Source organism: Dromaius novaehollandiae, chromosome 3 (genome assembly GCF_036370855.1).
Source record: "Dromaius novaehollandiae isolate bDroNov1 chromosome 3, bDroNov1.hap1, whole genome shotgun sequence".
Taxonomy (NCBI): Eukaryota; Metazoa; Chordata; class Aves; order Casuariiformes; family Dromaiidae; genus Dromaius; species Dromaius novaehollandiae.
In genome coordinates, this window is record NC_088100.1 from 112,367,354 (window position 1) to 112,388,271 (window position 20,918).

Sequence of the window (20,918 nt, forward strand, 5' to 3'; positions counted from 1 at the left end):
GGAGACGGCGGCCGGGAGCTTCCCTCCGCTGCCCGAGCCGCGGCGCTCGGCGGGCGGGAGGGGGGCAACCCCTGACCCGGGCGCTGTTTGCCGCGGGGCGGGGCGGGGCGACGGGGGTGTGCGCTGGGCGGCGCCGGCGATTGGCGGCGAGGCGCAGCGGGGCCGGGCGCGGAGCTGCAGCGGGGCCGGGGCCGGGGCCGGGAGCGGCGGCGGGATGGTGGACAGCGTGTACCGGACGCGGTCCCTGGGGGTGGCGGCGGAGGGGCTGCCGGACCAGTACGCGGACGGGCGGGCGGCGCGCGTGTGGCAGCTCTACATCGGCGACACGCGGAGCCGCACGGCCGAGTACCGCAGCTGGCTGGTGGCGCTGCTCCGCCAGCACCGCTGCCGCTCCGTGCTCGACGTGGCCTGCGGCACCGGGTGAGGCGCCCGCGCCCCCGCGCCCCCGGCTGCCCCGGCCCCCTCGCCGCCCGGCCCGTCTCACTGCGCTATCCCCAGGGTGGACTCCATCATGCTGCTGGAGGAGGGCTTCCTGGTGACCAGCGTGGACGCCAGCGACAAGATGCTCAAGTATGCGCTGAAGGAGCGCTGGGAGCGGCGCAAGGAGGAGCCCTTCGACCGATGGGGTGCGGGGGTCTGGGAAGGGGGCCGGGGGGGCATGGGGCACCCAAGCATCCACCGGTGGTGCCGTGGGAAGGGGGCCGGGGGGGAGGGGGGGGTGTCTGTGCTCTCACCCTCCCTCCCGCACTGCAGTCATCGAGGAGGCCAACTGGCTGACGCTGGAGAAAGACCTGGAGAAGCCGGGGGATGGGTTCGACGCCGTCATCTGCCTGGGCAACTCTTTTGCCCACCTGCCAGACTTCAAAGGTGCGGGTTTTGGGTGTTGGTTTTTTTTTTTTTTTTGGGGGGGGGGGCCGCATGCAGGGGTGCACAGGGGCTCCCAGGCAGCTGAGCCTATGCCTGAACTTGTTGTCACAGGTTTTGGGGGGGGGGGGGGGGGGGGGGGAGTTGGATCCCAAGCTGGAGTTGCTAGGGCATGACATGTTGCCAGAGAGCCTGAGCAGGTGCCCCCCCCCCCCCCCCAAGACATTTGGGATCGTTGAGTCCACACATTTTTTTTTTGCGGGGGGGAGGGGGGGGCCCGCACTTACACTGCCTGAGGACACTGTGTTTTCCTCCCCAGGGGACCAGAGCGACCACAAGCTGGCCCTTAGGAACATTGCCAGCATGGTACGGCCTGGTGGTGTCCTAGTAATCGACCACCGCAACTATGACCACATCCTGGCCACAGGCTGTGCGCCACCAGGCAAGAACATCTACTACAAGGTAGGTGGCCACCACAGTCTTGGTTGGCCCAGCTGAGCCATATCCCGCCCCCAAAGCCCCAGCCCAACCCTCTGCATGCCAGAGCCTGGGGGGGTGGAGGGGCGAGGGGTGCTGCATGCCCACAGGACCCAGCTGGCCTCCTGCGGTCCCTAGAGTGACTTGACCAAGGACATCACCACGTCCGTGCTGCTGGTCAACAATAAGGCTCACATGGTGACACTGGACTACACAGTGCAGGTTCCCGCAACGGAGGCCGGGGCATCCCCAGAGCTGAGGTGAGTGGGGCTGGTGGCTGGGGGGATGGGAGGGCCAGGCTGGTGGCCAGCCCCCCAACCATGGGCCCCAACCTCACCCTAGTGCCTCCTTGCAGCAAGTTTCGGCTCTCGTACTACCCACACCAGCTGGAGGCTTTCACAGCCCTGCTGAAAGGTGCCTTCCAGGGGAAGTGCCAGCACAGCATCCTGGGTGACTTCCAGCCCTACACACCGGGGCAGGCCCACACCCCCTGCTACTTCATCCACGTTGTGAAGAAGACAGCCTGAAGACCACCTGACAGAGCAGCAGCAGCAGTGGAAAGCTCAGCGCGGGGGGCGGGGGGGGGGCTGGGGGCATTGCCATTTGCCTGTCCCCATGTGCCTGCTGAGGGCTGCCCAGCAGCCCCTTTCCCATTAATTAAGTGTGCTTGTATGAGCTACCACAGCCCATGGTCCATGTGTACATGTATGGGCAGGGTTCGGGGCCAGGGGAGCGGCCTGGGCCATGGTGGTGGTGGTTGGGGGGGTGCCCAGGGACAGCGGAAGCTGGGTTAAGGGGACGGTGGTGCTGGTGCCAGGCCTGCGGGGAGCCCCATGGCCGTGCAGGCACAGCCTTGGCCCCAGCCTGCTGCGCCCCAGCCTGTGCCTCAGGCCTGCCTATGGCGTGTAGTTTTCAGGCGCCCTTTGAAGCAGAGGCAGGGTGGGTGGCTGCACCTCACCCCTGAGCCAAGCCTGCTGCAGCAAGACTCTAGCAGACAGCCTTCTCCCAACCCAGGCACCCTCCCCTCCGTTTCTGGACACCCCTCAGCATAGGCCAAGGTGGGAGTTGGGCTGTCCAGCACCATGAAGCCCAGACCCCCCACCGCCACCACCTCTCCCTCGTACTATGGATGCTCCCAGGATGGGGAGGCACCGCACACCCAGGCAGAGCCTTTACTGCAGCCGTAACTCCCTTCTTGCCACCCTGGTGTGAGGTAGCAGCCAACCGCAGCAGTGCGTCATGGCCACAGACGCGGGCAGCTCTGTCTGAACACGCTCGGGTATAAGAGCCAGAGCAACAGAGTTAACCGCGTTTATGAGCCAGGGTTTCACCCCTTTAAATGCCTGCAGCTTGGGAGGACCAGCCCTCCATGGAGGAGCAGCATGAGGATTCGGTTCTTAACACCCACATGCCAGCCCACACAGTGGCTGCAGTTCTTGGGGCTGACAGCAACAGGGGCAAAGTTTGCTTTGCAGCAAAATTTGATTTGGCTGGAGCAGGTGCCTGCCCTTAGCTTAACCCCAGGCTGCCTACAAGCTGTGCACACAGCTGCAGAGATGAGGCATGTGAGAGGCAGAGGATCACGCACAGCTCCAATAGGGGAATCTTAATTTGATTTTTTCAACAAAGGCCCAGGAGCAGCACACATGCGAGGGCATCAGCAGCTGCCACGAACCTGCAGCCATTTTTCCAGAGTGAGGACTGAGAGGGGATAAGGCCTCGGTGGGGTGGTCTCTGGTCCAACTCACACTCATTGCAGGCCAGTTTAAATAAGGTGGGTCCAAGCTGTTCCAGCCAAGGGTTGAATATTTCCAAGGCTGGAGCCCCCCCAGCAGCTTTCAGCATCTGACCCACGGTTTTACTACTCTCACTCCAACAATTTTTTTTCTAATAGGGAATGGGACTTTCTCTTGATGCCACTTGTCCCCATTGCCTCTTGTCATGTCACTGAGCACCTCCAAGAAGAATCAGTACCCTCCCATTAGGTAGCTGTTGGCAACAGTAAGATTTCCCATTTTCTGCCAGCTCTCAAACCCTGTTCCCTCCTAATCTGCCACATGCTCCTGTCCCTCCACCCCAACCACGATGGCAGCCTTTGCTCCAGCCATGTTCCTAAATTCCCCCCCTCCCCGCAGGACACCAGTTTCTCTGCAAAACCCAGCCCTTCCCGAGGTTCACAGGGTCCTTCCTGAGCCACCGATGCCTGCAGTGAGCAAAGGCCCAAAGCCACACAGTGACCTCCTAGACCCAAGAGCTGGAGCAGAAACCTGCATTTATTTACAAAGTCCACATCAAGCCCAGGCCACTCGCTGTCCCTCCATGCTCTGGCCAGCAGCCCCTCACTGGGGACTGATGCCCCAACCAAGGATGGCCTCCAGAACTCCTGCTGCCAAACTGGGTACAGTTTGGGCCTTGCTCTCCCCTAAATGTTCTGTCACCCACAGAGATATCTCCACACTCCCCACAACCATGAGACTCCCAGCTTTCCACCTCCTGGGAGGTCATCCTGGTATGCTCCTGGGCACCCATGAGGTGCTCCCCTGGATGTGAGGAAGCAATACAGGACCCACCACCAGACTGAGCACCTCGGCAAGACATGGCCACTTGCTCATCCAGGCACAAAGGAAGAGGGTCTAGGAGCGATGGGAGGAAAGCAGGAGGGTGACTGTTTCTGTCTCAGGTCTCTTGTGTCCTTTACCATATCATCCCCTTCACTCCCTGCACTCTTAGCTCTGCTGGGGCTTAGCAGGCAGCAAACTTCTGCTGGATGAGTCTGTACCTGAGCAGTTCCTGCTCAGAGACTGATGGCTGTAACCTCGCAGCAGCCTGCAGGAAGTCCTCCATGGTTAGGATCAGAGCAGAGCTCTCTGTATCCAGCCCTGCATGAGAGAGAGGAGGAAAAGGCTAAGAGCAAAGAGCAAGGCCAGCCAGCATATCCCAACAGCCTGCTCTTATTTGCTAATGGGCTGGGAGTCACGCCTCTCTCTCTCTCTCTAACACACAGCCCAGCATTTAGACACAGTCCCAAAGCCATTGAGGCTCTTCTTTCAAAGCCTAGTTCCTGCTGGCAGCAGTAACTGTCCCCTCTGTGGGGCGGCCTCAGCACATGGGATGGGTAGGGGTCAGGCTCCCACCTTCCTCAATCCATTCCACCTTGCGCTTGACAGCGCACATCATGGCATCCGAGCACAGTGCATAGATGTCTGCTCCTGTCAGCCGAGTGGGGCATTTTTCTAGGATGCTGGGGAGACTCACAGAAGGATCCAATTTAAACCTGCCAAGAAAGAAAACCACAGGTGTGAGAGCCACGAACAAACAACAACAACAACAACAACAACAATAACAATAACACAGACTGGGAGAGATGCCAGAGTGACTGGACAGGAGGAACTGGAAGCGACAGAGTCTTGCTATATCCTGGGCTGTGCTCTGCATGCTCCAAAAATCAAAGGCTTTCTTTTTTTCTTCTTTTAACATGGCCATTTCTGTTTGAGACATCCCTGCAGCAAGGTCCTCTCTCCTGCTAAGTAGAATCAAAAGCAACTCCAAACTCTCACTCAGGGAAATTAAGTGATCTCCACACCTGGGAACAGCCTGCAGCCAGGGCTGAATAAGAACATATTTAATTACTGACAGCACAAACCACCTTGACACCAAACCATCCCATCAGAGCCACACTGCAGACAGTGAACCTCCTAGAGCACAAACAGCAGCACTGTGCTGGAGCGCACTTCTGCCAAGCCACATGGTGTGAAAAGATGCTTGCAGCCAGCCCATGCTTTTGCCTCTCCTACCAGATTATCCTTGAAGGGAGGAGCAATACCAGCTATCCAGTCCCTGGAAGTCCCTGCTGAGGCAGATTCACTGTTGCTCTGCTGCTCACCCAGCTGTCTCGGGGAGTACCTCCATACTTGAACTGCACAGCTCACTTCCTCCCGCCGCTTCTGGGGAGCAGCCAGACACCACTGCTCAGTAACCCCACACAACAACTGTTTTGTTAAGGAAGACACACAGAGCACTGGCTGCACAACACCCCTCAGCACTGCTGGACAAGAAGAGGCGAGATGAATAGAGCTACCTGTGCCCTTGGTCCTGGAAACAGTAGGAAATGTGCTAGCGAAAATCCTGCAGGACCCAAATGGGGACTTCCTGCCGTGCTGGTGCCCTGTAGCCTCACCACACTGAGACGATCTGGTTGAGCTCCTCGAGTAAAAGACATGGGCATGGTGACTGGAGAACTCTACCAGCTCCTCGACCCTTCACTCAGACAGTGGGCTGAGCTGCTCCCACCATGCAGGGAGTTAGCCCCAGCCTGCTTCTGGAAAAACTACCCTGTCCTCCCCTTCCTGCTGGCTGCATGCCAGCAATTTGGGTGCTCTCTGGGGCCCAGACATGAGGCCAAGCTGCAGCACCCCACATGTCAGCCCCAGAAAGGCTGCTGCCCATTGCAGGACTGTGGAAAGCAGCTGCAAGAAGACAGGGTCACTCACTTCCTGGTGATGGCACTCAGCACCTGCAGCTGCAACTCCCGGTCTTCATTTATGCCCACATAGACCAGCTTGTCAAATCTACCAGCAGAGAGAAGAGACAGTCAAAAGAAGGCCAACAGAAACTTGTCCCCAGGGTCCAGCCCTGTGCACCAGAAACCAAAGGGTGGACCTGGGGCAGTTCTTTTTGCTGTCAAGTTCGTGGATGATAACAGACTGTGGGGAAGCAGTCGATGTACTGGAGGGCAGCGCTGCTCTTCAGAGGGACCTCAGCAGGCTGGAGAAATGGGCTCACAGGAACCTCATGAGGTCCAACAAGGGCAAATACCAAGTACTGCCCCAGGATGGGCTAGCTGCAGGCATCAGGACAGGCTGGGAGGCAGCTCTGCAGAAAAGGCCCTAGGGGACCCATTTCTGCTGCCAATTCAGTGCCATGGCAGGAGCCCTTTTGCCCTGTTCTTTTGTTGGGGTAATAAGCAGAGTGGTAGGGGTAAAGTAACCACAGCACAGTGTGCTGTGCTGCTGTTACAGTTGTAGGCAGTGGCCTCCTCTAAGCTTCCTACATCCCCCACAAACCTGGGCCAGCAACACCTTAGGAACAGCCTCTGTGGAGGGACTGTGGCTGGGACACAGCCCAGCTCATTGCTGCCTGAGGAGCTCTAGGGAACTTCCCTGAAGCAAGGAAGAGTAGCACGCAACATACCTCCCCGGCCGGAGCAGCGATGGGTCCAGGAGGTCGGGCCTGTTTGTAGCTCCGATGACAAACACCTCTCTGGTGGAATGAAGACCGTCAAGCTCAGCCAGGAGCTGGGAGACAACTCTGCAAGGAATGAGATGAGACACAACTAGTCCTCAGCAAATTGCTCACTATTGCATTCAGCTGCCAAACAGAAGGAGGAGTGAGCAAGACCACTCACAGGTCCATGTCTTGGACTTCCAGCTCTTACCTTTCTTCTCTGGAACTACCCTGCTACACCAACTCACATCACTCTGGGTGGAGCCAGTGATCATGTAGGCTCACTGCAAAGCGAGTGCGAACCCCTAGTGCCAAGATAGTCCTAAAAGTCTCTCCTTGGCTCCAAATCCTTCCAGAATGGCTGCACGTGCTTATACTTGCTATCGCAGACACTGGCAACATGGACCAAACACAGGCAGGCGTGCACGGCTGTGGCTCAGATTCCCCACACAGATGTGCTGGCTAGTGCTAACTCTCCTCACTATGTGGCACTGCCCTCTCTGTCAATGCTGGGCACGCCTTGGAAGGCCAGCAGCGCTGCCAGCCAGTCCTCAGCAGTGACTGGCACACATTGCAGATCCAGTTTTGCTGCTGCAGGAGTTGAGCTGGTTCAACCACGCAGCACTTCAGAGCGTCACACAGACCTCCTGGTAGGGGGATGTCTCCACTAGGTTCTGGGACCACTTTGAGCCCACTGGCATACACCTAAACAGCTTCTTCCAGACATGCTGGTTTGTGTGTGAAGATGGACACTGGGGGCACGTGGCATTGCTCCAATACCCTACATTCTGCAGAACTCTTCGGGGATGGAGATGAAGACTGGACACGGACTACAAGCTCAGCAGAAGACACCTGGAGGAAACTGCCCTGTTTCTGGGTGTATCCAAGCTGCACATACTTTGCTCCCACCAGAGGCAGCTGAAAGGTTTCCCACCACAGGGAAACAGCAGCTAATGGGAGGATAGCAAGGCAGGAGTGTGAAGGATGACCTTGGAGAGGCCAAAGGGAGCAGTTAGCAGCCACAGATGCTGTTGGAGGAGGCCCTGTCTTAACCAAATATTTGCACAACAGGCTTGGGCAATCAGGGATCTGCTGCAATGCAAACAGCAGTAATGATGGCCTCAGAGAGGAGACAGGCTGTGCAGGGGAGTTGAAAGGAGCAGGGAGGGAAGAGGGACAGCAGGAGAGCTGGGATGGACTCTGCCTCGTTGGGCCATCTCGTGCACCCCCAGCTCAGGTAGGTACACCTGCTCTCCTAAGCACTGTGCTCGCTTACCTGTCCATGACACCCCCTGAATCTCCACTCTGCCCACGACTTGGGGCCAGGGAATCCAGTTCATCAAAGAAGATGATGCAGGGAGCCGCTGCCCTGGCTCTGGCAAACACTGCAAGGAGAGAGAGCGGGCAGGAAGTGAGAAAGAGCTGGAGCAGCAGTTGAGAACACCAGGACCCACTAAGCCACCAGCACAGAGGAGCTGTGAAGGGAAACCAGTTGCATCCCGCTTTACCAATAATCACTGCTTCTGCCTGAGAGGCTCAGCCAAAGCAGGGACTCCCACATGGGTAGCACCCAGCACAAAAGGCCCCGAGGCTTGGCTGTGTTTTGGAGGTGCTGCTGTCCCATCAGCAATGCCAAGGACAACAGCAAGAGCGGAGAGAGCAGGAGGGGTGGCTGCAGTGAGGCAGAAAACAGACTGGGTGTGGGAGACAGTTGGGTTTGCACCCTCATTGGCAGCTACAGGTAAGAGTTTGGAAGAGGAGGTTAACTGCTACCTCCTTCCCTCCAGCACCACAGAAAAGCCTCCATCTCCCCACATGCAGGACCAGGCCACTTCTGCTCACCGTTGCGCACGTTCTCCTCACTTTGCCCAACATACATGTTGATGAGCTCTGGCCCTTTCACACTACAGGGCAGGGAGAAAAGAAGACAGTTAGAGTAGAATTGTGAGTTGCCAGGAGAAAGTCAGTCCAACCATGTGATACCCCACTTTTCACCTGAGGAATGTCATGGTGCACGTGGTTGCCACAGCTTTTGCCAGTAAGGTCTTCCCTGTCCCAGGAGGGCCATAAAGCAGCAGGCCAGAGCGACACAGACCCAGTGACAGCAGCTCTGGGTGCTCCAGGGGCAACTGGATAGTGTCCAGGATCTCCTTCTTCACCTCTTGGAGCCCACCAACATCCTGCCAGGATACAGAGGGGATCTGCCGCAAGAGAGAGTCCCTCTCAGCACTTCTTCCTGAGCCCTGTGTAGGCCTGTTCAACTCTTGCTCCAGTGGGGCATCAGCCTCTCAGTGTCCCTAGTGCTGTCAACTGCATCCACCATGCAGCAAGTCAGCCCTGCATTGCACTGCCCAGCCATCCCTGTTACGAGATTCCCCCAGCATCCATATCCACCCTCTCCCATGCTTCGCAATGGGGAAATGAACCGCACATCTCCCCAGGCAACCTGTGCTTACGGCCTGCTGCCTTGTCACTAATTCTCTACTGCACCTCAGATCAACTGCCAGCAAAAACAAAAACAATAAAGAAAACAGCAAAAACACACAACAGGGAAAACATCTGCCAGTGGGGAGAGCACCCTTCTGCAGACACAGCACTAAGGGGCACATGGGAGAAGGTAAAAAAAGGAAAGACAGCAAACCTGCAAGGGGTGAGCCATGCCACTTTTGTTATTTTCTGCTGAATAAAACACTCTTGGAGAATGCTGATGTTCTGCTCAAAGCTTTAGAAATAGCAGAAATACCAGAGTCTGCATGATGTATCTCTCTAGAGAGCAAGAGCAGTGTTCTGGGAGTGTGCACAGAAAGCAAAGGCTAAAAACACTTCCCCCCAGCTGTCAGCCGGGTGGAGGGCAGGTGCCAGCATGACCAAGGAGTTTAAAAATAGGCCAAAGCAGAATTCCTTCCCCCTCAGACAATTTGGTTCTCATTTCTTTGCTACTTGAGATGATGTTATGGTGCTATTTCTTCAGCTGTCCAGCAAGTTCTCCAGGAAAATCAGGCCAGACAAGATAAGCATTTCCAGAAAGAAATCTTTTAAAGCAAAAGGTCACAGGCCCTCTTTCTTCAGTGCTAATGAATAGAAGAGTTGCCCTCTTCCCCACACTCTTGCTTATGCTTCCTCTCCAGAAAAAAGCTCTATAAACATCAGCAGGGGAGCTGAAAAAATTGCAATAAAGTTGTTTTCAAAGGAGTGTGTGAGAAGTCCAGGATGTTTTGGAAATACTGCTAGCAACCGGAGATTTGAAATTATTTCTTTCTAGGATGCTCAAGCTGACATCCCTTTAACAGCAAACAAATGTGGGACTAAGAAAACGCAAGTGGGGATCTGAAAGTTATGTATGTGAGAGTATTCAGGAACCTGGTAATGGACTTTCTGAACTGCTGCCAATTACTAAGAAATCAATAAATGATTGTATGATACAAGCAAAATTAGCTCCCATTCACCCACCTCACTGCAGAGCATGCTCTATAGTTTTTTTTTTTTATATAGTGAACTTAGCAAACATGCCTCAAAGCACAGCTCATTTCAGTCTCTAATAAGTCAATGAATCAATTAATGGTCCCAGCAAAGCACCAATGGGAAGGTGACACCTTCCCAGGGCAGGACTGAAAATGTTTTTTGGGGGAAGATGCCAGGATAACTGCTCCAAGGCCAGCATTTCCTGTCCTGTGCTGAGCTCAGCTGACTGGATTGAGGGCATAGAGAAGAGGTCCTGACACCATGTTACCCAGAAATGGTTAGGCCCCAAATGCTGTTTCACCGGCCCAGAGCTGCCAGAGGTGGATCATTCCCCTCCTGAGAAGCTGACCGTACTGGTTTTTTCTCACACCCTTTTTCTGTTTCTCTGAGGAATCCCTTGCTCTTCAAACTGCCCAGCTATCAGATGAGCCTGCCCCAGCTCTAGCAGCAGCCAAGGCCATGGATCAAATTTAAGGCTTCTCACATATGTGGGGAAACTCCCTCACCAGCTTGTCCCCCAGCCTCTCTGTTGCTATATTGTGGCTGGCTGGAGAGACCTGAACAAGGCAGCCAGCCCACCAGTTGCCTCTACACCATACAGCCTGGCACTGCTACCACACTAGCTAATTAAACAGTCTCCAATTAGGGCAGCGAGGGCTTCCCTGCCCAAATTCAAGGCCAACAGCGTAAAAAGCGCTAGTGGGGGAAGACCACAGCAGGATTATTTTCCAAGGCTGGGGGAGTATGTGAGAGGACATAGCAGGAGGCAACGTGTTAGAGCACAGCCCAGGTCTGGCAAGGCCTGTGAAGAGCAGAGAGATCAGGAGCCACACAGCTCTACAGACTCAAATCCCCCTCCTGCCCCAGCACCCTACCTTTGGGGCTCCTGCTGCCTGTGAATGGGCATCATGCAGCTGGTCCAGTGCAATGCTGAAATCCTCCTCAAGCATGGGGAACCCAGCAGTGCAAAAATCTCTCTCCACTTCCTCACTCAGTCCTCCTGGAAAACTGGCAAGGAAAAAGAAGTGAACAACTGAGGCACTGCCCCCGCTCCCAGTGTTATCAGACTTGCTGCAGCCAAGCTCCCTTCCCCTGCTGCCCTACTCCTTACACTACCTCAGAGCTTGGATGCGGGTACAAGCAGCACGGCTGCTGTGGGACAGCAAGGCACAGAAGTCTCCCAGCACAAAACCCTGTGAATGAGGAAAAAAACAGCATCAGTTCAGCCCCTGACCACTGCTCCAGTTAAGCCATACAAGGTGTATGCGGAGAGACCTCTTGCAGAGTCATTTTTGATCTTCTGTGCCCTTGTTCAAGTCTTAGCTTCATTTATTTTATTTTAACTCTGGCTCTGTTTGCAAGGTGATGAGCACCCTTCTAACAGGGGTGAGCATCAACCAACACCTCTGCAAAAGACATCCAGTCTTTTCGCACCGGAAATCCACAGCTAAAGCTGATGCATAGCACCCCTGATGTCTGAGGACCAGAGCTAACCATTGAAGAAGTTGCCTGGGAATTGCCCCCTTTCTCCCATGGCCTGGCAGAGGAGGTTGGCAAACATTTCTGGCCTGCCACACCATGGAGCTGCCTGTCTGCACAAGCCCCTGTGGTTTCACTCACTGCAGTCCTGCGGGCCAGCTTTGGTAGGCTCACTTCTTTGCCCAGAGGAAGATTGGCAGTTAGTGTGCTCAGCATCAGCCTTCTGTGCTCTTCTGAAGGGGCTTCAATTTTCACCTCATGAAGGAAAGCAGTCTGAACGTCTGTGGGAACATCCCAGGGCTTGCATGTTGTGCCAATCACCAAGACAGGGTGGCTGTTGAGAAAGGGGGGGACAGTGCATGGTCACAGCTCTACAGAAACCTCCCTCTCCCCACTGCCATCCCCCCTCACTACTTCGCTCTCCAGAGGGTAGCCTTTTCTCTGAGATGCATGCACACACTAGCTAATCTCTCTCATACAGCCACTCTCCTCCAGCTTACCCTTGAACTGCTTTGCAAGTGCTGTCCCCTCAAGTGACATCTCATTTCCTCACTTGATGTCTCCCTCTCTGGTACTTGCCATCAGCCTCAGGACCCTCCTGGAGTCTAGCCTCACAATTCCAGCAGAACAGCCTTGCATATCCTGCAGCCCTTGGCACGCCCCACTACTAACATGACAGGTTTGCTCATCTGAGCAAAGTCTGAAACCAGCCCCGCTCTAGAGGATAAAACCTCTCAATTCCTGCAGCCCCTAAATTGCAAGAGCAAGGGCCCTCTGAAATAAGCAAACAAGTCTAGGAGAGACTCCGCTGGTTTAAAAATAAAACTGGACATGCTAGCAATGAAAGCCTTCATGCAAGAGTAGGAACAGCAGAAGCAATCATCTCAGGCGCCCACAGCAAACGTGCAGGGTCCATACCTCAGTGTGAGGTCTCTGTCCAGAAGCAGCTGCCTCAGAGTAGCAATGACCCTGCAGTCCTCTCCTAGCCCGTCCCGGTCTCTACCAAGCACCTCTATGTCCTTCAGCAGAAGCACGCAGGGATAATACTGCTGGGCCCGGGAGAAGGCCATCTGTACTTTCTCCTCCGTGGCTCCACTGGTGTCACCACACAAACTAACACAATCAACCTGCAAGAAAGGCCACACAACACACAATCTGCAGGGGTGGCAACATAGACATTGCGGGGCTGAGGGCAGTGCTCACTTCCATAGTTTTCCATCAGCAATGCACATCTGAAAGGGGAGCTAAGGTGGACATTCCCCAAAGGCACTTGGTAAAGTCAGAAACAGCTGATGAGACACAAAATAGACATAAAAGGATTCAGGATTACCTGGCACAGAAAAATGGCTATTTCCCTATGAGGGATGAGGGTGGGTCTTGTCTCAAAGAGGTAAAACCAAGGGACTGGAGTCAGATAAAGCAGATGCAATTGCTCAAGCAACACACGCCAGAAGGGATGGGAGGGCCATGCAAGAGGCCAAGACAGTGAGAACAGGATGCCTTGAAGGAACAATGCAGAGAGCAGAGGATAAGGCTCAGGAAGCTGTTCAATCCACTATCACACAGGCTCACAGTGCTGGAGGAAGGTAGAAGGTCGGGGGGAAAAAAAAAAAAAAAAAAAAGGTGGCTAGAGGCCCAGACACTGTTTACAAGGCAAACACTGCATGGAGCCATTCAGAAGGGAGAGGTGAGCCTTTAACAGCAGCTACAATACTGCTGGAAACTGGCAGTGCTGCCTCCTGGTGCCAAGAGGTCGCACAGGGAGAGCCAAGCCGTCTCTGGGAGTCCCTGCAGCCTCATCCCAAAGGGTAGTGAGAGCCAAATGCTTCTCTGGGATTCCCTGTGGCCTCATCCCCAGAAAAGGTAGCTAGCAGTGAGGGAAACTGGATGTGCTCACTGGCCATCTTTTATACCGTTTGCTCATGCCAAGCACATGTGGAGAACCCCACAGCCTCAAGAGCTAATCTAAAGGGCAAGGACTGGGTTGCAAAGCATCAGAGGAAATCCTGAGCACTCTCAGAGCGAGGAAAAGGAGCGCACAGAAGGAAAACAGCGTTTTTAACAAGTTGATAAAAGGCATTCTAGACTAGACCTCATTTTGGCTATGAAGCTTACAAGGTAAAATCTCAGCTGCAAAAACATAAGAATGACTGTTCTGGTTCAGACCCAAAGTCCATTTAGCTCGCTACTCTGTCCCCAAAAGTGGCCACAAGTGTATACCTAAGGAAGAGCACAATCAACATAAATATAAATAACCCCCTCCCCCAAATACTCTTCCAGGTACTGTCCCGATCCAATATTGGGAAGGTTTCGTTACGATCCCAAGGACGAGATTAAGACCCTAAAACCGGTCAGTCCTGACAAAGAGGTGGTAACTCCAGCAATTAGCACTGTTTCAGCAGTGCACAGGAACGCAAATTGCTGGTAACTCCCTTATCATTCCCGCCTGCACCAGCTCTGGGCCCCTTTCTCACTGAACTAGGGAGTGCGGCCTAAGGCTTCAGCAAATTTAGCCACTCATGCCAAGCAAGTTTTATAGAAGTTGTGCTAAAAACGGACAATAATTTACAGTCCAGATCCCAAAGTCTCTGCCCGATTGTGGTCTCGTTCAGTGCAGGCTCGGTGTGTCCTGGGTGGTCGCAGGGAGACCATCTCAGGGGTCGCAGCAGCCCAGTCCTGTTTCCGCCAGGGACAGATGGCTTGTTCGGGGTTGTGGCCTGCCTGCACCCCAAGAAATGTTTAAGGCAAAAAAAATTCATTCATCTGTCCGCCACAGGTACCTACTATGATTCTCATCTAAGGAGATTTCCACAGTCAGATGCAGTTTCACTATTTAGTAACATTCAGTAGATTTTTTCCTCTACATACACATATTTGCACAAAGAAACACCTCCTTTAGTTTGCCTGCAACCTGGCTCCCATTAGCTTCACCTGTGTCCCAGGCCTTGTACTAGTGCAGACAGGGAAAAGTCAAAATGCTCTCCACTCTCTGCTGGCCACTCAGGATTTTGAAAACCTCTATCAAATTCTCCCTAAAATTGTTTCTTTTTCAAGCTTAAGAGTTTATTCAGCTGTTCATCAAACAGAAATTGTTCTAGACCCCTGACCTTTCTCAGTGTCCTCCTCTGAACTTTTTCTAGTTCAGCTTTATGCTTCTGAGATAGGGAGACCAGAACTGTGCACAGGATTCAAGCTGTGACAAAGTGTGGATCTGCACAGCAGTATAATCTCCACTCTGGTTTGTTTCCTACTGTACGATTTGATTCTTGACATCTATGAAGAGCAGAACTGAAGTCTTCCTGGAGCCATTGACATAAAACTGAATTCTTGATCCTGACTGGTGACAGTCAGCTCAAAATCCATCATTTTCTATGTTAAAAAGGGGGGGGGGGTGCTTTTTTACCTACAGTGAATTTTATCTGGTGTTTTACTGTCCAGTCACTCAGTCTCATAAAGATCTCCTCCAGTTCAAGGACAGTCTGTCCCTGTTTTTCCTACCTCTGATAACTTTTTATTATCAGCAAACCATCACATCACTGCTCATCCCTTATCCCAGGTTGTTTCTGATTATGCTCACCAGCACAGGCCCCCGCACAGATACCTACAGAACTCTGTTGCTGGTCTTCTATTGTGAGAATTGACCAATTATCCCTCCCCTGTTCCCACCTTTTAACCAACACTACATCCATGCCAGGGTCTTCACTCATATCCCATAGCCACTCAGTTTCCTGAAGAGCCTTTTTGAAATCCAGGTAGACTGTATCAGTCAAGTTGCTTTCAACACATGATTCGTAACATCTTAAAGAACTCAGAAAGCTTTACAGGACAGGACTTCCCTTTACAGAAACTACATGGACTCTTCCTGAGCAGCTCACAGTTATCCCTATGTTTACTAACTCCATCCTTCTCTAACCTGTTACAGACTGCCAGCTGATAGGCCTGCAGTTCCCAAGATTCCCTTAGACCCTTTTTCTAAAAACCAGTGTCCCATTTGGCACCCTCCCATCCTTGGGCACCAAGAAGCTTTAAATGAAAGGCAAAATTCTTCTACAAGTAGTTCAGCCGTTTCATCCATGAGTTCTCATAAAACTCCTGAGCAAATACTGTCTGATCCTGGCAGTTTATCCCCATTCCCTTTGCTCCATAGCCAGGCTTTTTTGACCTGCCTAGGTTTGTTTTCACCTTTAACCTGCTAAGTCTGCAATCTTTTCTATTTTCTCTGGACACAACTTCGGCATTTTGACAGATACCTTCTTGTTTTCAGTGACCTCCTCTTCCCCACTGTTCATCTGTTCTGGCTTCCATCTACCTTTCTCAAGCTGATCCCGAAAGAATCTATGCCGTGGCCCTGTGTTATGGCGCAGGGTCCTGCATTCACCTCCTTAGCAGCTGTAAAGACTTCCTTCTCGTGGCTGACTCTTTCTTTTTAATAAGCCTCATTCTGACAACGTTCCCTTTTCCAAAGCCAAGCACAGCTATGGCAGATTTTTCGTCTTTGCTGCTCTGATGGGGATGCTGAGTGTAAGCACAGTTACAGGGCTGCTCTTCTACAGCAACATTTTGAATGAGATCTGGCACACACATTGTTATCAAGCCAAGGGCTACGTCTCTCTTGCAGGCTCCCTACCCAGCTAGAGAGGATCTCAGCATCATCTCTGCTTCACTTGCCAACATGGTATTTGCTCAGCCCACACAAGGAACAACTGAACACACTCAATGCCACAGCAATTCCTGCCCTGTCTCTCTGATTCCTCTCAACATATTTTACTGCCACACTCTGGGGTGTAGCATTGACTCAATATCTTATCAGACAATATGAAGTTAGTCCCCTGTCTGCAAAATACATCAGACTGACAGCAATAATAGCAAGAGTTAGTAAAGAAAGATACAAATGCAGTCTCTGGGCCAAGAAACCTCTGAATTACTGATATCTGAGCATTGGAGGGAACAGTCCAGAGAAAGGATTTGAACAGTTGCCCTCAGATTATACCCACCAAAAATCATAATCTGTGCCAGAGCAAGCTGCAAAGCTCAGCATACTTGGACTCCTTTTATTTGCATGCATGCATGGGAATGGCTTCTAAGGAGGCTCATGTCATGGTTGCAGTGTTTTTTGTTTTGTTAAAGAATATTTCTGTAACTGGGGTGAAGCCTCCAATCACTCGACCCTAGGAGAAATTACCTTGAAGAGGTGAAGGTTAAGGCAGCTACACACAACTCTGACAGCCATCAGCTTCCCACTGCCGCTTGGTCCCGAGAGGAGAATGCTGCCTGCCCCGTTCAGCGCAGTTACCCTGCAACAGAGAGGCAGTTCTCTCAGCAGCTGTGAAGCAGGGTCCCAGCTCTCCTGAGGCTTGCTAGAAGGAATTTAAACTCACTGGCTGTTCAGGTGAGGCCGAAGAGCACCACAGAGTTGCTTCACAACATCGGAAAGTCCAGCAGGAGATAAACTGCTCCAGAACTCATGGCTGCCATAGGCTGGGGAAGATGGGACAGCACTGTTGGTTGAACCCACCTGCAAGGAAGAAAGATAACGCTCTGTGGAACACCAATGGAGAAAAGACAGCAAGCGACAAAGCGTCCCAAAATGCCCTTTTTGAACTGTGGGAGACACAAGCATCCCACAGGCGCCTTTGCCATCACTACAGTGCAACCTCAACCTCAGATCTCCTGTACACCCGCCCTGCTCTCCACTGACATCTTACCAGATACAGAGAGGTGTTCTGGGTGTCCACCAGGTAACCCTCAGACTGCTCGCCTTCCACCATGCCTAAAATCTTCCTCACTTTGAAGTAAAGCTCTGGCCATCTAAAGGAAGAGCAAGCAGTCTAAATTATTGACTCAAGATCTGGACAGCAGGAACAATCGTTTCACCACCAGGAGCCAGCTGAAAGGCACAGGTAAGTACAGACACTCCTGCTCTCTGTCAAGACCCGCATGGGTCCTTTACGGATCCTGTAGCACTGTCTACTGTCTGGCTAGGGAGACCAACATGACTCTCAACAGTGACAGCTTCTGCTGGTGGCTTTAGCTCAGAAGTACTGATGTCCCAACCTTTCCGTTTTGTCTGCTTTGCCTAAGAGCTCACACACTCCCTCTTCTGCCATCGGTTCCTTCACTACGACTGCACAGAGGTTGGCCTGCAGCATATAAAACCTCGTACTACAGAGTCCTCTGAGCTGCAGAATAGAACTCGCCCAAGTATCACGATAGACTTACTAGTATCCTGCCCTGGATACCTGGCTGGGAAAATGCTTCTTCCTCCACCAATATCCCACAGGACAGATTGTTAAAGCACCTGCAGAGGTTTCCTCCATCCATCCAGTGGGATGTTGCATACTAGAACAGTTTGAAGCTCTCTAGGCCCCATTAACTCTGCTATCTTCTTTGGCCTGCCATATGGCAAATATATAAGTGCACAGGCGGAAGACTTGTGCCTCCTGTGATCCTGCTTCCTTCAGAAAAACAGCCTAGAGAATGCTTGTTATGGTAGCATTCCGAAAACCTTAAAGTTTAGAATATGCAGTGAAGACTAACAGTGTTAAAACACATGGCTGGTACATCCTGCATGAACGATTCAAGGCAAATACTCACATCGCACTCTTCAGTTACCTGTGGCAGTTCCTTCATTGACAAAACTGAAGCATTTATATTACCACTAGCCTAGCCCTGCTGCAAACACCCTACTTTGATACAAAAGTAATTTTCTTCATGTAGTGCAGAACTGCTTCAAAGCCATATGAGCAAAAACCAAGGAAGGCAGAATTGGTGGCTGAACAGAAAGTTATTCTAACTAGAAGGGTTTATGTTCACACCTCAGTGTTTGTCCCACATAAACAAACCCAGCTTCAACTTTGGTTTACGTGGCACTGGCTGTCCTCAGGCCATCCTTTTCCGCTCTTCATTCTTTTTTCCCCCATCAGTGTCTGTCTCTCTCTAACTTTCCCTTTCTTCTCTCTGTGACTGTTTAAGGTGAGATAAGGTATAGGTGCAACCTTCCATAACCCAACAAAACCTTTTCCCTTTTCCCATCAACATAAAAAAAGAGGCAGATAAACTCTGAACTCCAGGGACAGATGAGAAGGGAATCCATTGTCCCGTTTCAAGAGGGTCGATAGTGGAAAAACACCTTTTCTCTTTTAATATCCATGTAATAGAGCCACAGAGCCACATTTTATTGCCACCCACCTAAGGAATTTGTCTGAATTTGCTTCTAAAAACTCAGCACATCCAAATGTCGGAATGCATAGGATGTCTCCCTCCTGGACAAGCCTACAAAAAAAACAGAGTTTCACCAAATGAGAAACAGTAAATCTTTCTACCCACCATGCCACATGTATTTTTACAAAGAAGAATGTAGCTACTCACAGTGCTTTTGCTTTGTTCCTTTTCCTGTATTCCAAAATTATAAATAGCCACATAAAGATTCAGCATGTCCCAGATGACAGTAGGTGCATCTGGACTATTAAGGGAAATATTATTACTTTCTGGGAAGAATCTGCCAATGATATAGAAGATCGACACTATTAATTTTAAAGAGCATCACCGCCCTATGCCTAGAACAGCTAAGTATAACTCTGAAGAAGCTCGGGGGCAAGTCATGAGAGAAGACTTCTACACAGCCAGTTTGCCAACTACTCAACTGTATACAAAGTTGAATACTGGCGTATGAACACACCCCAGAATGCAGGTCTGTGGGCAGTATTTGGGAGCCCTCAGCACTGGAAGGTAAATCACAGGGAGAGAGACTTGAGGATGACAGGACAAGAGATACTGCATGTCAGTCAAGCTCATGAGAGCTCAAGAGGAGATGTACAGGCGGATATTTTAAAACCATTCAGCATACACATTAAGCTGTTGATACAAATATGATCAATGTATATCAGATCTGGATGACACTTATATACTGCAAGAGCGCATCTCGGTTGGACGCAATCAACAACACAAATGGAAACATGCGCCTTCCCTGCATGGCTTACCGAGGCGTTTCAAAGTGCTTGTAGAGAATATGGTCATAGACTCCTCCGGCGCTGTAGGCTGGCGAGTGGACGACCTCAACGTGCAGTTCCTTGGCAAAGGGTGGCACAGCCAGCAAGGACCGGCTCCCCTTCCCTTCTGCAACACCAGCCTCTGCTTTGTACCTCTGCAGAGCAGACAACATGGAAGTGGGAGATATCAAGGCCAGCTTTCCACCACAAGGCCCCAGCACCATCTCCCCCCTCCATCACCAGCCTGCCACCAGCACATCCCTGGAGGCCCAGTGGCTGCAACAGGGGATGCCACAACGCAGAGGGATGGCCAGCAGCCCCGTTCTCCCGGTGCCACAACGGGGAGACCCAGCACGTCGCCAGGGGCTCAGGGAACACGACGCACGGTGCTGCAATGCAGCGGGGAGCCCAGCCACAGTGGCAGCCCCCTTCTCCCGGTGCCCCCCGGCCTCCCCCTCCCCCCGGCGACAGGCACAGAGGCCCCAGGCGCCGTCCCGCCGCGGGGCTCACCAGGAGGCAGACGTGGCCGGCGGCAGCCGGGTCGCAGCCCAGGTTGAAGGCCAGGGCGGGGGCCAGCAGGGCGCCGTCGAGGGGGGCGGCGGCGGCACGCGGGTAGCGCCAGGGCGGCGGGCGGGCCCGCAGCGCCGCCAGGTGCTCGCGGCCCCCCCCCGCGGCGCGCACCCGCACCCACTCGCCCTGAAAGAGCCCCAGCGCCAACAGCCCCCGCCGGCTCACCCACACCTCAGCCCCGCCGCCGCCGCCGCGGGCCGCCCGCAGCCGCGCCCCGCGCTCCGGCCCCGCCGCGAAGCGCGACACCAGCGGCGGGGCCGGGGGGCTCCGCCAGGGGCCGCCGCCACCGCCGGAGGCGGGCGGGGGCGGCGGGGCCGGGGCGCGGGCGAGGCGCGTGCCGTTGCCCAGCAACCCCTGCAGCGCCGGGCGCGCCTCCAGCACCAGCGGCCCTGCCGCGCCCGGCAGCGCCTCGCCGCGCCGCGCCAGCACCGCGCCGCCCGCCGGCCGCCCTCCGCCGGCCGCCAGCAGCACCCAGGCGAGCGGCGGCGGCCGGCGCACCGGCCACACGGCCACCCGCCGCCCCGCCGCCAGCCCCAGCCGCCGCAGCAGCGGCCCGCGCAGCCACAGCGCGGCGCCCCGCCGCCCGCCGCCGCCTTCCTCCTCCTCCTCCAGCACCACGGCGCTGAGCAGCACCGCCTGCGCCCCGCCGCGCCCCGCCGGCCGCACGGCCAGCACCAGCCCGCCGCGGCCGCGCAGCGCCGCGCACAGCGGCCCCGGCGCCACCAGCAGCGCGGTCACCGGCGCCAGCTCAGCCGGCAGCGCGTCCAGCGGCCGCAGCACCGCCACCGCCATGGAGCCACCCCCCACCGCGCTACCATAGAGGCGTCGTCGGCTAGAGCGGCCGCTGCGCGCAGG

The 20,918-nt window shown here is 53.8% G+C and overlaps 2 protein-coding genes across 6 annotated transcripts; one reads left to right on the top strand and one right to left on the bottom strand.

Moving 5' to 3' along the window:
- The first annotated feature begins 125 nt into the window (after positions 1 to 125).
- Positions 126 to 2,025, top strand: GNMT (glycine N-methyltransferase). Of its 2 annotated transcripts, none has more exons than XM_064509835.1 (6): positions 126 to 420; positions 499 to 626; positions 754 to 867; positions 1,184 to 1,326; positions 1,480 to 1,601; positions 1,684 to 2,025. In XM_064509835.1, the coding sequence occupies exons 1-6, from the start codon at positions 215 to 217 to the stop codon at positions 1,793 to 1,795; spliced, it is 825 nt and encodes a 274-aa protein (XP_064365905.1). In that variant the 5' UTR covers positions 126 to 214; the 3' UTR covers positions 1,796 to 2,025. The 2 variants fall into 2 exon arrangements, with proteins under 2 accessions (XP_064365905.1, XP_064365904.1); XM_064509834.1 differs by having other exon boundaries at positions 129 to 420; positions 1,697 to 2,025.
- A 1,571-nt stretch (positions 2,026 to 3,596) lies between these two features.
- PEX6 (peroxisomal biogenesis factor 6) lies at positions 3,597 to 20,918 on the bottom strand. 4 transcript variants are annotated; one of them, XR_010388606.1, is made up of 18 exons: positions 20,004 to 20,918; positions 19,485 to 19,648; positions 18,694 to 18,777; positions 17,211 to 17,313; positions 16,884 to 17,020; positions 16,688 to 16,799; positions 12,424 to 12,632; positions 11,647 to 11,839; positions 11,143 to 11,219; positions 10,902 to 11,034; positions 8,560 to 8,765; positions 8,407 to 8,468; positions 7,841 to 7,949; positions 6,532 to 6,648; positions 5,832 to 5,909; positions 5,420 to 5,544; positions 4,476 to 4,615; positions 4,080 to 4,220 (listed from the first exon to the last, which is right to left on the bottom strand). XR_010388606.1 is itself a non-coding variant. In XM_064509830.1 (17 exons), exons 1-17 carry the CDS (start codon positions 20,853 to 20,855, stop codon positions 4,084 to 4,086), a joined length of 2,913 nt encoding a protein of 970 aa, XP_064365900.1. In that variant the 5' UTR covers positions 20,856 to 20,918; the 3' UTR covers positions 3,597 to 4,083. The 4 variants fall into 4 exon arrangements, 3 of the variants coding, with proteins under 3 accessions (XP_064365900.1, XP_064365902.1, XP_064365901.1); XM_064509830.1 differs by lacking the exon at positions 5,420 to 5,544 and having other exon boundaries at positions 3,597 to 4,220; XM_064509832.1 differs by lacking the exon at positions 4,080 to 4,220 and having other exon boundaries at positions 4,448 to 4,615.

Bases quoted from the DNA above. Each gene is read 5' to 3' on its own strand.
- GNMT (XM_064509834.1), top strand. From the start codon at position 215: ATGGTGGACAGCGTGTACCGGACGCGGTCCCTGGGGGTGGCGGCGGAG. The intron at 421-498 runs GTGAGGCGCCCG...CGCTATCCCCAG, and splicing joins GACGTGGCCTGCGGCACCGG to GGTGGACTCCATCATGCTGC. The intron at 868-1,183 runs GTGCGGGTTTTG...TTTCCTCCCCAG, and splicing joins CCACCTGCCAGACTTCAAAG to GGGACCAGAGCGACCACAAG.
- PEX6 (XM_064509830.1), bottom strand. From the start codon at position 20,855: ATGGCGGTGGCGGTGCTGCGGCCGCTGGACGCGCTGCCGGCTGAGCTG. The intron at 11,840-12,423 runs GTATGGACCCTG...CTTTCTCAACAG, and splicing joins GACAGAGACCTCACACTGAG to CCACCCTGTCTTGGTGATTG. The intron at 5,910-6,531 runs GTATGTTGCGTG...CTCTGCTGGTAG, and splicing joins TCGCTGCTCCGGCCGGGGAG to ATTTGACAAGCTGGTCTATG.